Genomic DNA, 15,107 nt, shown 5'->3' on the forward strand with positions numbered 1-15,107 from the left:
TGTGTGTGTGTGTGTGTGTGTGTGTGTGTGTGTGTGTGTGTGTGTGTGTGTGTGTGTGTGTGTGACACACTCGAATTCTGTGTCAATTAGGAAAGAACCACAAAAGAACAAATTCCCTGTTGTAGGATAAATGTGATTTTTAAATATTTTGCATATGTTTGTGTGTTTCTTTTCTGATCGTGATTTTTCTTAACGCAGCCCCTGAACATACGCCCCTGAAAGTCCTTAAAAGCCTTTCCACATTTTAAATTTTTAAGGGTGTCAAATTAAACGTAAGAACCGGAGGAAGTCATTTGACCACCCTAGTTTTCAAAGTAAAAGCCCCCGGTAGCGTCTGTAAAGCTTTTAAAAGCAAAAAGCTCACCATCATTGTCCACTGGTGAGACAAAGACTGTTAAGGGGTTAAGGTCAAATATCTAAATGATAAATATCAGAATGCCTTTTTTTTTGTTACTGACATGAACAAGTTTACTGCAAGCACACTTTAAAATGAGAATCTCTCCCACAAACACACTTTAGCCAAAACATAATCAAAAAAAGATAATAAYAACATTAACATGTCGTTCATCGAGACACGGCTACATTTATATTTTCTATCAGAAGCTGTGCCTGGACTCCATGTTGAGTTATGCATATCATGATGTGCCTTTTTGTAACACTCAATATTTCAGATGACTGAACTGACTGAGAGACTATTTATTTTATTGCAATTTTTTTTATATTTTCTCATATGCCTTGTCAACTGTAAAGTCTGTAAGCAGTGTCACTAATGTAGAGAATAATCAGTTTTTGTCAACACCTGTGTGTAGAAAAGGGTTTTTCACCAATTTCAGCACCTGAATCGTTACTTAGAATTAAGTAATTTTAAAAAATGTGTCTCAGACAAAAATTCAGCATTTAGTTTGTAGCAAACAAAATTTCCAACGAGCACTCAATGAAATAAATAATTTATAATTAAACATTTAATAATGAACACAATAGTGTTGGTCTTGTGAGTGGCGAAATTAGAAGTTTTGCTTTTAAGATTTTATTGAAGGAGAACTTTAGGTGTGACTCAGATTAAAGTTTCAGATGAATGTTTTTTTTAATCACCTTGGAAGGATTTAAATCCAGTGTTTTGAACAGAAGAGCTTAAACTCTAGATTGTCTTCATACAAAATATTAAAAAACTAATTTTAATTTACTTTTTTACATTAAAAAATCTAAACAATTACAGCTTTGATGCAACAAAACAAGCCTGTGCCATGATGTGACCCCCCTTTTGGATGGAATAAAGCTTTTGCACCAGAGTGCTTTTTTTAATTAATCTAAGCAACTCAAGCTTGAAAACACCTGAATATTTTATTTTATTTATTTAGTTATTTGAGAACAGAAAACCTCAAGGGTCATAGTTTTGCCTGCGATAAACGTAACATTTTACCTCACTTGTGTTGTTTGTGTAATGTTTCTTGGTCTTTTTATGCAAGAAATTGGAAAAATTCACAATTTTTATGCACCACAATAGTAAACTTAATTAAATGAACTTCAGTTATAGTTGAATTATATTTATTTCGATGCAAAATAAGCCATGTATTCAAAGAAAAGAAAAAAAAAACGATGCTCTTAAACAGCAAAAGCGTTTTTTAAACTTTGTTTTGGCGAGTCGAGAATCAGATTTCATCCTCCCCACTTCTCACAGGTTTTATGTGCGTCTATTTTTTATATTTCTATGTCCTTCTGATGTCACTCACAATGCTGGTGTCCAAATGTGTTGTTTTAAATTCTRTTCGTGCACTGGTGTGTTACAAATGCCTGCATCACAGAGAGTTCACCGTGTTCAAGTTGTAAAAACAATAAAAAATATATCTGTCTCACACATCCTCTTCCTTTTGAATAAAACGTTTCAGTAAAGGTCTGCAGGGGTCGACTTTAAGCTTGTCCTGAGTGTGAGACTGGTTGGATCAAATCCTAAGAAAAGTTGACGGTTTGATTCCTGATGTCAGCTTGGGAGTCAGTTTCATCAACTGCAGTGATCTTAAACTTTAAAACTGATTAATAAAAATAAAACATAAGCACATATTCAGCTTGTTGGTTCAAGTCCTCATGATGGTGAAAATGCTGATCAGCTAGTTATTAGTTGAAGCTCTGGTTTGTGTTGCTAGATCACCACTAAAATTGAATTAGTTGTTGTGTTGGGACAACCCCAACATGCCCTGAAATTTTCAGGAAAATTTGTTGCGAACTTTTTGAGGAATCATCTGCAGAGATGGACAAATAAAATTAACACAGCTGAAAACAGCAGAGGCAAGAAACTGAATCTGAAACATTCAACGAAAGAAGAAACAAAAAGTCAACTTTTCCTAACTTTACCTGAGTTTGATGGAAATGTAGGATTCAGGACTGAGTCCAGAGAAGAAAGTGAAGATCTGAAGAGCAGCTGAAAGTTCAGGTGTTGAGGTCTGAGGAGGTTCTGGTCTCCTGGGTGAAGCAGATCCTGAAGTTCAGCTCAGAGTAAAGAAGCCTGATGAGTTCAGACCTCAGTCTTCTCAGCTCTGAGGCTTCAGGACCTCCTGAGTGTCTGAAGTGGATCAGGTGAAGGTTTTCCTCTCAGACTTTCAGTCCTCAGACCTTTGAGACATCCTGACACCCAAAAATCCCGAAGTTATTTAAAATAAAGGTATTAGTAGAAGAGTTAGGGGCACAGATAGTAATAAGACTGGCTGTTATTGGAATCTAGAGGGTGCAGGTTCAATTCCAGGAGTCATCTTTTAGCTTTAAAAAGTGAAAAACTATCTAAAATGTGATGGAGCAGGACGTGAACCTGTAAACTGTTCTCTGTGAACATTTGTCTTTTAATTCAACTGTTTTCACAGAATAAAACGTTTAGAAAAGATCAGAACAAAATACCAGCAGCAGAKACCTGAGACCCCAGCTGTTGTTGGGTAATAAACACTGTTTTCACATCAGATAAACAAGGACATAGTAACAATATTCATTAAGCTGGATCTTGACCCCAACTTTGGGAACCACTTTTCCCAAAGTTGGGGTTGGGACCCAAAGTTGGGGTCCCGAAACACCAAGGTGGGGTCCTGAAAAGATTTTCTGAATTAATTACATTTTTGCCTTAGTTGTTACAAATGAGTGAGGTTAATATATTTAAAATGATAAATGTAGTATAAAAATATTGTTACTATGCCCATGTTTAGTTGAACTGAAACAAATGTTTATCATCCAAACATAGTTGGGGGCTCAGGTCTCTGCTGCTGTTATTTTGTGGGTCAAAAGCTGAAARGTTTGGGAACCACTGCACTTTGGTTCCCAAAGTTGGGCTTGGGACCCAATTATGGGTCATGAAGCACCTTGGATAATCTCCAGAAATCAATTTAAAGGGTAATAAAATAATTGCTGATGTAATATTTTCCCTATAATTATTACAAAAACACAAAATAAGTATAAATAAGTATTTATATTTGTGCACAAGCTGTTTAGATTGTCAAAAAGCCTGTGTTTTTAGGGTTATTAACAAAGTTCTTGTACTCAGACCAGTAATATTTGGGGTCACAAGTTTTAGCCATGGATATTTTGTGGGTCAGAAGATAAAACTTTTGGGAACCACTGCTATAGAGGATCTCTCATCCAGTTCTAGGAGAGAGTCCACCAGCCTGTTGGATCATCTGACATCTCGACACTTGTCCAACTAAACTCCTGCAGGTTTCAGTCAAAAAGCTTCAACTCCTTCATGTTTCCTGCTTCTTTCAGATGAAACTTTAAAAACACTKGAAATCTGCAGAAAATAAATCTACGAGGCGCAGAAAGACTTGTYTTTCCACCAATTGAGAAGAGGATAGAATGAGAGGAAGGGGGAGAAAAGCACATCCAACCTTGTAATAAAGCTGTAAGGTGAATGATTAAATGTGCTTTAAATATTTGCCTGTACGCATCTTAAAATCATAAAATGCAATAAAAGCATTTTAACCACTGAAGAATATCAGTGGCTGTCCAGCATATTCTGTAGGCCTATCATCCAGTGATGGTGGAGAGATGGCCAAGGCCACTGATGGAAAAACAAACAAAACAACAAAAAAAAGCACATTCATTATTTTTGAGTCACAGAAAAAAATAATTCCTGCAATGCATCAGTGCAATAGAGAAAAGCCGTTAGTGTTATAGTGTGATGAAGGTTATGGCAGAGGGGGGGGATTTACCATCCTTCACATGCTGCACTCGATCATTCCCCTTCTTTGTGTTGTGGACAAAGAGAGAGCGAGGGACGGGGCTTAAAAAGGATGGGCACAAAGTTAGAGGCAGCAATCCTGGAGCGAGATCGGCCAAACTACAGGTAACAGAGAAAACAACATTTATAGAGTGTGTTTAATGCCCAGCTGGAAGGATGGGACTGCCTTTAAGGGGGGTTGGAGAGCAAATCGGTGAAGCTTTTGGAGGATTACAAACTACAAAGGATTTTTTTTCATTTCCTCTTTATGGAAAATRTTTGCCCAGCTTACCTGCTTGGCCTCAGTATAAATTGTTTCTCATTATTATATKTTCATACCTGCCTTAAATGAGCATTGGGTTACTAAAAAAGATGTTTGGAGAAGAAAAGTTTAAATCAGTCTGAAATGTTGCTGGCTGTGTGACAGAGCGCCACAGTGCTGACCTTCGGTTTTTGGAGCATTTGTTTCTGATGTGTGGAGGGGAATTAGTGAACAAAGGCTCCGACCTGCCTGACAGGCAGGCCTATTGTCCACAACTGATTTCACAGCGTTTTAAAAAGTGACTGCGTTTTTATTTCATCTACTACGGTTAAGTGTTTTCAAACTATTTGAGTTTGAACCAGGGGCGGTTCAAGGGGCGAGGCCACAGGGGCATTCATCTGTCCTTTGCCCAAGAGTGATGATGCTGGGTGCAGTTCCATGTCTAAACACTAGAGGCACTAATGAGCCAAATAGAAAAGTTCAGCACGAATCAAGCTGACAGAAGTATTTTTCTTTTCTAAAAATTTGAAAAATCCTGTGGAAAAAGTATTTTAACTCACAAATGTKGGCTGGATTATCTCAAATGTTGCGTGTTTGAGAATGTTTTATCTATGTACTGTAAAATGCATGTAAAATTGGTAACGAGAATTTACAGTGCAAGCTGTTTTAAAATTACAAGTGTTTGAATGTATGGTAAAATACATACACCATACCAAAACCAGTGATTTGTGTGCAAGGATGTTGAATAAATACTTGGCCCCTCTATGAATATTGTGGCCCCTTRATGGCCCCTTACTCAGAAAAATCCTAGATCCACCACTGGTTTGAACTTCTGCTGGTGTCTCCTTTACATTGCGGGCAGCTGCTGAATGTTCAGGGGGACAGCGTTTTCCAAGTCCTCTCCAYGATGCTGTACACTTTAGCGGGAGGAGGCACTCTGTGTGGCGTGGCCACCCTCGTGCTCCTCATCGTCTCTACGGCAACAGACTTCTGGATGCAGTATCGATACTCCGGGAGCTCAGCCAATCAGGGCCTTTGGAGGTTCTGCATCAACCACAAATGCCACGCACACACCACAACTGTGGGTAAGTATCTGAGTTCCAGTGAAGAACTGGTTTCCTGAAGGCCAGCGCTCACTGTGTGTTTGTGGTCCAGCCTTTTGGGACGCCACCCGGGCCTTCATGCTGCTGGCGGTGCTGAGCTGCTTCGCTGGCATCGTCCTGGGCCTGAGTGCTTTCACTAACGGCACCAAGAACAAGAGAGTCCGGACAGGCGGCATCGCTCTGGTCCTGTCAGGTAACCACAGTATCACAATACACAATCCATGTTGGGAGGATTTCTTCAGGAGGGTTTTTTTTATTTCATTTTATTTTATTTTACTTTATTTTTAGAAAAAAATGTCTCTTTTCAACTGTTTTATGTTTTAACTATAATAACTTCTTTTCTTTTTCTCTTTAAACCAGGTTTTCTTGCTCTTCTGGCTTTGGCTATTTACACAGGCGTGACTGTCACTTTCTTTGGCAAACGCTTCCTGGACTGGCGCTTTTCCTGGTCCTACATCATAGGCTGGGTTGCTGTCATTTTGGCTTTTGCAGCAGGTTTTTAATCCTCTTTTATTTTTRGATAACGAACACACATGTGTTGACTAGATTTTAAATGTAATCTCATCAGACTTGGTTCTGGTTCGCATCAGATGCACTAAAAAAAACCCCAGATTTAATCAGTGGCGGCTGGTCAATAGGGGGCGCACGTTCGCCGCCCCCCTCTATTTTTGGTACACAAAAATAAAATAAAATAAAATAAGATAACGTTTCAACAAAATATCGTAGATATGTTTTCTAATAAGCAAAATAAATAATTTGTAGTTACTGATGCGTAAACTTCCATTTTACTCATGAGCCTTTTCGTGAGTCACTTCTGGGTCACGCTGTGTTCACCGCTACAGGATGTAGTGGATTTAATTAAAAATAATTATGTCAAGTGGTTCCACTCAACTGAAGTGACYAAAGGTAACACATTTATGTTAAATGCAAAAATAAAGTTGAGTGGAACCAGTTTACTTTTTAAAACTAAATCCATTTTATCTGTTTTTTGAGTGTATTTTTCTTATTATTTTAACTTGTAGCTACCAACTCCTGCCTTTTGTGTGGTTGTTTCATTGGAGACATTGTTAACATGAAACACTAGCTTTACTGTATTTGTTTATAGCTTTAAATGGTCCTTAGGTAATCTTTACACCACTTTCTTTTATTTTTTAAAGGTGTGTTTCAGCTGTGTGCTTACAGACAGACCAGTGCAGAACCGGCTCCTTCAAATAACCCGGACAGCTGAGCAGGATGAACACACGCGTTTTCTTCAAGGCTCTGGGAAAACTTTCAACTGCTTTCACTTTCCAGTGAAGAAAATAAATGGGAAATTGTAAAACCTCACATAGTTTTAAATGTAACTTGATGCATTTTCATAATTATTTTTTTTCCCTCCAAAGATAAAGACAATGAGCTTATTTTGCTGCAGTTTTTCACTGTAAAATTCACCACTAGATGATGCTCTTAAAGTACTGATGAGGTTTAACTCCCCAAAACTGCAGGAGCTACTTTCTTTCCTGTGGTTATATTTARACTGAGGTTTTTATTTTTTCAAGTTTCATTGCATAGTTTATGTTTCAGAAATTTCCATTTCTAGAAGTTTAGTTTAGTCAACAGCAAAAAACAAACAAAAAATAAATAAATGTTTTTAATTAAAAAAATCAAAAGAAGGGCATCTGACAGCTCATGTTTTATGTAATGTATAAAAATCCAGCAGGTCTAATGCAGTGTTGTATAAAGTACCTGAAAGTGATACTTGATTAAAAGTACAAGTATCTCATCATAAAACTACTTTGGTAAATGTTAATGTCTCCTCTAAGAATATTACTCGAGTAAAAGTCTTAAAGTACCTGATTTATTTTGTACTTAAGTATCAAAATAAATAAAGTTATCTTACCTTTTTTTTTTAATGTAAGGAGATGTGTAAAAAATGTAAGCGTAAAAAGCAGGCTGAAAAATAATTACTCAAGTACAGATTACTAAAATTTCTACTGAAGTACAGTAAAMGTATTTGTACTTAGTTRCATTACAACACYGGTCTAATGTAATGCAAAAAAAAGTCAAACATACAAATTATTATTTCCAAACATTTGCTTTATTTTTACAGTAAGCTAAGCAATCTCCCAGAGATCACTTTAAATTACACAGAATGCAAATAAATACATATAGAGAAAGCCATAATGGATTTAAGAACATTAACAATTGGTACAAAATTATTTACAATACTCTGAGTAGTGCAAAAATCACACACAAACTGCCCTTATCCAGAATCTTGAAATGGGTCAYCAAAAAGGACAGTGGTTGTGTGTGCTGCCCCCTGGTGGTGTGGTTCAGTATAAACATTTGCATTATTTTGGACACTCCTAAATGAGGAAGTAGCAAAAGTTGATTCAGTCACCGCAACAACTGATGTTGGAATATGGTATGGATTTGCTTTGTTAGGTACAAAACAATAATAAAACGGGAAAAGAAAGAAAAAGCCAGCATTCYGAGAGGCTTAATGTAGGTCAATTAAAGTCAAGTGAGTTTTTTTTAATTCCCCAATAAAAAGTGAAACTTGAGGAAGAGGTGCAAAATGTGAAACCCATCATGAAGATTTTATGAATGAAATGAATGAAATGACAAGCTGGAACAGTTAAAACCACATGGCAGGTTGTGCCCACCAACCCTGAGTGAAATCAATTTTCAATAAAARTTCAAACTGAGCACCAAATACCTCAGAATGCCAGCTTTGTCATCCCCCCGCACAAACAAAGTCATTTTGGGTCGTGACAGGCACAACACATTTTTAAAGTGCGCTCGCTCATTTGAGCCGCTCCTCTCACTTCTTATTCTTCTTAAAACAGTTTATTCCCCACAAACATGAACGCTTCGCTTAAAAAACTGCACACAAACAGTCTTTTTTTTTTTCATGCGCATGTTGCATATTGAAATGACTTTAGGACCACTTGTTTGGCTTTAGAAACAAAAATGCGAGACCTTACAGCAAACATGGTTATAAAATTTCATCTAGATGACAAGAGCAACAATGCATAAACAGTTTCAGTCAAGTGTCGATACCTGCAGACACATGCATTAAAAAGACATTACTAGTGATTAGTCCYCCAGAAGCCGGTCACAGAGAGGGTTGTGCTTTAGCACAGAATGCTCATTTTACTGGTAGGCCGCACATTAACAAAACATTTCAACCAGACGAGATTAAAATCTACTCTTGAAGACCAAAGTCATGAAAAAAACAAAACTGTTGAGGAAACCTTTGAGATAACTTCCTTGTGTCTTATTGTGCTAAAGTATTTGTGCAATGATGATGCATTTATCCAGCAGAGACTGGAAGGGAAAAAAATAAATAACTGAGCAATGATCATTAAACAAGTTTAAATCATGCCAAAGATAGGAAAGTAATACTGCAATTTTCATCGATTTGAGAGAGACAGGGTAAGACCATCAGGAAATCATCCAGCCCCTGTGGGCTGATCTACTTTGTAAGTTTTTAGTCATCATGCCAACCCACAGCTGATCCGAAAGGCTAAAACCATTTAAGTACCCAAAACGTACAGCATGTAAAGATGGACAGGACTGAATATACAGCTCATGAATGAAAGGTTATATAAAGAGATAGAAAAAGCCATCCCCGTGCACTCATGCAAAAGATGTGCACTGTGTGCATCTTTGGCTATGCATAGCACTATGTCTCCAGTGTTGAGGTGCAGTAAAAAGCACTACAGCAGGCTAATGCTGACTGGTATAGCCCTATTCAGACTGCATGCTCAAGGAGAAGAGGACCAAGGGCAACAGAAAAGAAAAAAAAAAAAATCACATGAGAACATTTTCTGCAAGCAACGTACCCAACAACTTGACTAGGGAGGCACCTTGCAGAGCTCGAGCCTTTTGGCTTTGGTATTAAACAACAGACACGCTGCAACCAGGCAGTGTGAGAAGATTTTTGGCTTGGCTCTGAGTGACGAAGCTGGAACATGTCCTTCAGGTTGCCGCACAAAGAGGAAGTGTAGCTTTTCAAGTCAACATGTCTGAAATTGCACAGGTTGGCCACTCTTCCTCTGTGTAACAGCGCAGGCCATGTTACGAAGTCTGAGTACATTAAAGTTGGCCCTCCGGGTTCTGCTGAGAAGAGGCTGAAATGATTCCAAATCACGAGTCCACCCATCTCTCCCTCCATTGCTGAGTGTTACGTGTCTTTGCGATACCTGTTGAGAGAAAGGAAATGCTTTAGGAGCAACACAACAACGATGAACGCACTTTTTTGTGTGTGAAACAGTTGGACACTTCCAGAACRTGTCTCAGAAATACTATATAACTTTAGTTTCAGGTCAGATACTTTTAGTAGCAAATATTTATGTAAATTTTCAAATGCTATATAGTTACTGTTATAAGTTATAAATGTTATATTTGTAGAGTTTATAAAGCAGCTGTTGGACAAACGTTTAAAGTGAAGYGTTCTTAAATGAGGTTAGTTGTAGTTGTTGCACACTGTGTTTCCCCACTTCCTTTCTGTGGCCCATTTTACTTTTGAATTTTCCATTTGGTTTCACACTGCACTGTGATACAGGTTCTGCCTTTTGTGAGTAATTCTGCAGAATATTTAACACTTCAGACAGCATCATGGTGCATCACTAAGATCTGTTAATTTATGAATAATTGAGCCTCTCGCATCACTACAGCATATCAGGGTAATAAAAGGTACAAATATTAGTACCTCATGAGATTTAAAGTCATCGTTTTGCTGATTCAGATGCAGCTCAATTTATATATCTATAAATGTTGGCCGACCATTGAAAACATGATTTGACATAATTGTGACACTGTATGGTGGCTTCCATTTATTTAAATTTTATTTTTTTTAATTTACCTTTTTATTTATTTTTTGTTTGGTTTTGTTTTGTCTGTTTTGCTTTTCTTCTTCACATACTCATGTAAGGTTCTAGGCAATACAGTGTATATTGTTCTATTTTCTCTACTTGTGAAAGCATAAAACTAATAAAATGTTTATTTWAAAAAAAACTGAAGACAGCAAGAACTGTCCACCAGGTGGCAGTATTACACGAAGTTCTGGATTATTTTGAGGCCTGCTAAGTCCCCAACAGCAAGGTGTTACTAATACAGCAGCAGTGTTCAATGTGGAAATAAAAAACCTGTTCAGCACAAAAAAGAGACATCTTACCCGCTCTGTAAGGTGAACTCTGGCAGAGCACCGAGGGATGAAAGTTGTTCCTCGAGGGCCACAATTCGCAAACCAATGTAACCCGAAGACAGAAGCAGCAGCACGACCCTGACACACACACACACACACACAACACATTTCATACTTTAGGACCAGTGCAATAAACTACATACACAATAAATCAGAAAAGGAAAAAAATAAAATCAGCCAATAGATAATTTTCTCTGGCTTTCAAACAAAATTTTGTTTAGGGATTGTGACTTTTCCAGGGTAGAGATTACTAAAGATGAAAACGCCTTGGATTAAAAGATCTGAGAGGGAGGAGACGGAACAGACATGAGAACGGCAGTGCCACTTACAAAATCAAGTAAATGAAGAGAAGGGTGTTGAGGGTGCTGGCCTCTCTCTGAACCAGCAGAGACTTGGCTTTTTCAGTCACGTTCCACACCCAGGATCCACCTGCAAGTTAAACAAAGCATGAATATCAGATCTTTTTTTCCCCTGACCGTTTCAGATTTTATCACAGCACCCAGTCTGTTTTTGTTTCATCACAGCAGCTCCTACCTGACTCTGAGAGCTCCTCTGAGGAGGAACTTTCACTCTGCTGCAAGTGCAGACTCCTGAAAGCTGAACCGCTACCATTAGGCACCGCTTCTGCAGGAAGAGGAGATAAGAGACAAAAATCGATGTTAAACTTCTATTAGACCTTGAACTTTGCATGTCTACGATCTATTAAAGAATCGAGGACACAAGATAAGAGCAGTAAAACAAATTTTTTTTGTTTCAATCAATCAGAAATTTGCATCACATTCTGCCTTGGAAAAAAGACAAACAATAGATTTTTTTTAAAAATATAAATTTGCAAATATCTGTTAAAATAGTAAAGTAATATATCCACAGCTAAGATGATGTACTGGAGCAATTTAAAAAAATCCCACCTCTTGGAAGCTGATCCTGCAAGGACCGAGTTCCAGAACCATCTGTGTGGTCGAAGCTGTCGTCCAAACTGGACTGGCTGGAGTTCTGTGAATGAGAAAATAATTGGTTTTAGTTTTTTTTACAAACAAGTGACCTGAATTATCTCTCATACTTCTTGGTCCTTTATTAAAAAAAAAATTTTATTACTAATTTTAGACTAATTATTTTTATATATAATGTTCATTATTCACAAGAGGCTTACCTCGAGTTTGTTCTTATCAAAGCTGTTTTTGATTGGGAAGATGGGGCTACTAGTTGTGCTACTGTCCTGTAAGAGAAGAATTAGAAGATTATATATTTGTGACATAAGCTCATTGCAAGCTTTGAAACATTTCAAAAATGGTAAATAAAAAGCTGTAAAAACAGTTTTTGATTCTATACTAATTGGATGAAATTGTATATTTAATGACAAAAAAAAAAAATCTAATTAGTTGCAATACTGTGACAGCTGCAACCAAGCAGCTGCAACATTGTGTTTTTACAATCTGTCCCAACAACCATTAGCTAATAATGTTCCTCTAACACTGTGCGCAGTTTCTTAACACACTGACCAGTTGCAGCATTTCAGGTTTTTCTGTACTTTGTGATGCTAATCAAAGCCACTCACCTCTACCTGAGGACAAATGGAGCGCAGCAGTTGGTAACACGATTCTCTGTTCCGCAGTGAGACAAAAAGGTACTGAACAATGAAGAGAAACAAAACAAAAAAAGAACCATTAGTCATCTTTCTTCTAAGAAATCTGATAAAAATCGACCCGTTTCGGACTAAATATCAACCACAAAGTTAAATGAAGTTCAACAAGACTTCATTTTGAGCATAATGTTCCACTGTGTGTCCTTAAAGTTAATTATCACAGATCGGAGGTGAAAAAAAAACTGACCTTTTCTCCTTCTGTGGTACGAATCGAAAAGGCATTTGGTACCAGCAGAGCTGTATTCTGCTTCTTCACTGCGAGGATGGAGGAAACTGGAATTATAACCTGTGAAAAAAAACAAACATCCATTTATAAACAAAATGATTAAACTTAGAAATCAGTTTTAAGTTTGGTAATAATATATTCCGGGATCAAAGAAGCCTACCTTGGTGTCCTTGAGCAAAACTGAGGAGTAAAAACAGGCGTGGGTCTCAGTGATGTACAGTCGACCGTGGTAGGGCACCTCTCGCTGCAGAGCACAGATGTATGCTGGGAGACAGAACAAACCTTTTCAGTTTTATACACACACCTTTGATTTTCATTTAAAAATAAAGACTTTCATCTTTTTAAATCTTACCATGTATTAAGTCTACACTCTCAGGAATGTCTGGAAACAATCTGTGGAATGTCTTGTTGTGTTTTGTGAAGCTCTAAAAAAAAGAAGAAGATTGCTTTTTGAAATTTCAAGGATAAAACAAAGATTTTCACAAAGATGTCTTTATCCAACTGATAATTTCAGTAAAAGTGAAAAAAACTCACACTTTGTATGCCAGTACCCTCTGTCCTCTCAAAGCTCCTGTTGTCAACATCAAAAGTCTCTGACCTGCAGAGAAACAAAGCTCAGCTGTTATTTGGAATTATTTTAAAGAAAATCTTAGCATACAGAAGCACAATTTTCCATCAACCYTGATGAGCCAACAAAACTCTGTGATGAGCCCCATCAATATTACAAGAGAGCAAATTACATCTAAATAACTAGTCTTTACTTTTAGCATCTCAAATCTGTTTCAGTTGTTTGAATCGYGTGTGAAAAAAGCAGCTTTCATCATGTGTGTGACGACAGAGCACCAGCTGAGAGTCAGGCCTTGTGATGCGTGAACAGCAGCTAAAATTTGCTACAGTTACATGGTTTACAAACAACTTGTGACTTTCTAAGTAATACTATTGTTTCCCTCTGACGCCCACCTGATGGCTACTTGTCTGGTGAGAGTTTTGTGCTGCTGCTGGATCTCGAGCTGGGCAGCCTCTAAACTCAAGGCTTTCTTAGCCTCCACCTTCTTGATGCTGCCATTGCTTATGGAGCTCCTTTTCTTGGCTTTGGCTGGCAGTCCACCACCTTCTACTGGGTAGCTGCTGCAGAAGGGCAAGAAAAGAAAACAGAAAAAAAAAGAACAAACTTAATATTTCCAGCGAACCACATGAACATTGAGAAAGCAGAATTGGTCTTGTGGGTGTTGCTGTTTAAACAGGCATGTCACAACAGAATTACTTGCATTTTTTTACCACTATGAAATGCAGAAAATATCAGGTTGGGACATGAGCTGATAAACACTGTTGAGTCTTTTCTAAACCTCAAACAAATATATTTTCATCTTTCAATTGTATAGGAACACAAACAGCTGCAAACAGATTAGGAAACTTAAGAAAAGGGGTTTTGACAAGAAAACTGGCAGTTGAAAAAGTTTCGTAAAACCCCGTTAATAAAACACAGCAAAATAACAGTCGTGTAAAACAACCACAAAAATTACCAGACTGATTTTATGTCTATTAAACAGTCCCATAGATTTTACAAAACCTGTTACGGCAGAATTTAGAAAAATAATGAACTCCCTGACTATTTACATTAAAAGTAATTTCAGGAATGATGTGACAAACAAGCTTATCTTTACTATGTGCTGRAAATGCTCACCATTTTCCTATAAAAATGTTTTATTGAAACATGTTACGTCAGCACTTAAACTGAACCAACGCTCATCCTGGTTGTTTTCCACTCAGCTCGGTGTCAGCTTAAGACTGACTAGACTTTGGCATTTTCATAAAATGGGGAAAACAGTCTTGTAAAAAGACAGGCTGTGGGATTCTTTACAGTCAACTTTTCAGAAGCCACGCTCTGTCCTTGACCTGAAAACATTTTCATTGCTCAACATGAACACGTACCTATAAAGCATGGAACTCTAGTAAAATAAATAAATGTTTTAGACTGCTAAAAGCAAAGTTAAAAGACAGCCTTACCTGCTAATTTTAAATCGCTTTGATGTACGAAAACTCATATACCTACTCACAGTAGGCATTTCTTGTTCTACTAGATGAATAAAAACAAAAACTCTTCCAACCGGTTTTCAAAACACAGATTTGGTTTGAAAAAGATACAAGCTAAAAAAATAAAAAGAAAAAAAACCTCGTCTTAATAATGATGCTTCTTTAGTTTAAAACAAGTTACTGTGTGCAAATTAAGCTCTTTGCCTAACCCACATCCTGGCAGAAAACAAAATTAAAGCCACTGCTGTGTTGCTTTACATCCTGCTCGTAGAGAGGAAGCCACTTTTGTGTTTGAGGGTGGTGTGACACTCCGTAGTGAGTGACGTCAATCTGAGCCACTCCCCCTCAAAGCAAAGGATGCATGAAAAAGACCAGCCAATGCACAGTCCTCCCCTCCCCTCTCTCTTACACACACACACACACACACACACACACACACACACACACACACACACAC

The 15,107-nt window shown here is 37.6% G+C and overlaps 2 protein-coding genes across 4 annotated transcripts in view; one reads left to right on the forward strand and one right to left on the reverse strand.

The window, feature by feature from the left end:
- Positions 1-4,224: 4,224 nt before the first annotated feature.
- Positions 4,225-6,883, forward strand: lim2.2 (lens intrinsic membrane protein 2.2). Its single transcript, XM_014010751.1, has 5 exons — positions 4,225-4,318; positions 5,317-5,539; positions 5,610-5,750; positions 5,918-6,052; positions 6,715-6,883. Exons 2-5 carry the CDS (start codon positions 5,362-5,364, stop codon positions 6,783-6,785), a joined length of 525 nt encoding a protein of 174 aa, XP_013866205.1. The 5' UTR covers positions 4,225-4,318; positions 5,317-5,361; the 3' UTR covers positions 6,786-6,883.
- A 732-nt stretch (positions 6,884-7,615) lies between these two features.
- Positions 7,616-15,107, reverse strand: part of si:zfos-943e10.1 (GRAM domain-containing protein 3) — a 14,021-nt gene continuing 6,529 nt past the window's right edge. For 2 of the 3 annotated variants that reach the window (XM_014010771.1, XM_014010772.1), the window contains exons 2-13: positions 13,577-13,744; positions 13,151-13,214; positions 12,969-13,041; positions 12,777-12,880; positions 12,578-12,676; positions 12,304-12,375; positions 11,899-11,964; positions 11,657-11,741; positions 11,283-11,372; positions 11,078-11,177; positions 10,719-10,826; positions 7,616-9,744 (exon numbers count right to left, since the gene is read on the reverse strand). In XM_014010771.1, the coding sequence (XP_013866225.1) occupies positions 9,726-9,744; positions 10,719-10,826; positions 11,078-11,177; positions 11,283-11,372; positions 11,657-11,741; positions 11,899-11,964; positions 12,304-12,375; positions 12,578-12,676; positions 12,777-12,880; positions 12,969-13,041; positions 13,151-13,214; positions 13,577-13,744 (1,048 nt within the window). In that variant the 3' untranslated portion in view covers positions 7,616-9,725. Of the gene's footprint in view, positions 9,745-10,718; positions 10,827-11,077; positions 11,178-11,282; positions 11,373-11,656; positions 11,742-11,898; positions 11,965-12,303; positions 12,376-12,577; positions 12,677-12,776; positions 12,881-12,968; positions 13,042-13,150; positions 13,215-13,576; positions 13,745-14,623; positions 15,080-15,107 lie in introns of those variants that run through there. The other variant, XM_014010773.1, reaches the window with a different exon arrangement.

Source organism: Austrofundulus limnaeus, unplaced genomic scaffold, assembly GCF_001266775.1.
Source record: "Austrofundulus limnaeus strain Quisiro unplaced genomic scaffold, Austrofundulus_limnaeus-1.0 Scaffold73, whole genome shotgun sequence".
Lineage (NCBI taxonomy): Eukaryota > Metazoa > Chordata > Actinopteri > Cyprinodontiformes > Rivulidae > Austrofundulus > Austrofundulus limnaeus.

Coding starts and splice junctions, on each gene's coding strand:
- lim2.2 (XM_014010751.1), top strand. CDS start 5,362: ATGCTGTACACTTTAGCGGGAGGAGGCACTCTGTGTGGCGTGGCCACC. Junction 5,540..5,609: donor CGCACACACCACAACTGTGG/GTAAGTATCTGA, acceptor TTTGTGGTCCAG/CCTTTTGGGACGCCACCCGG. Junction 6,053..6,714: donor CATTTTGGCTTTTGCAGCAG/GTTTTTAATCCT, acceptor TATTTTTTAAAG/GTGTGTTTCAGCTGTGTGCT.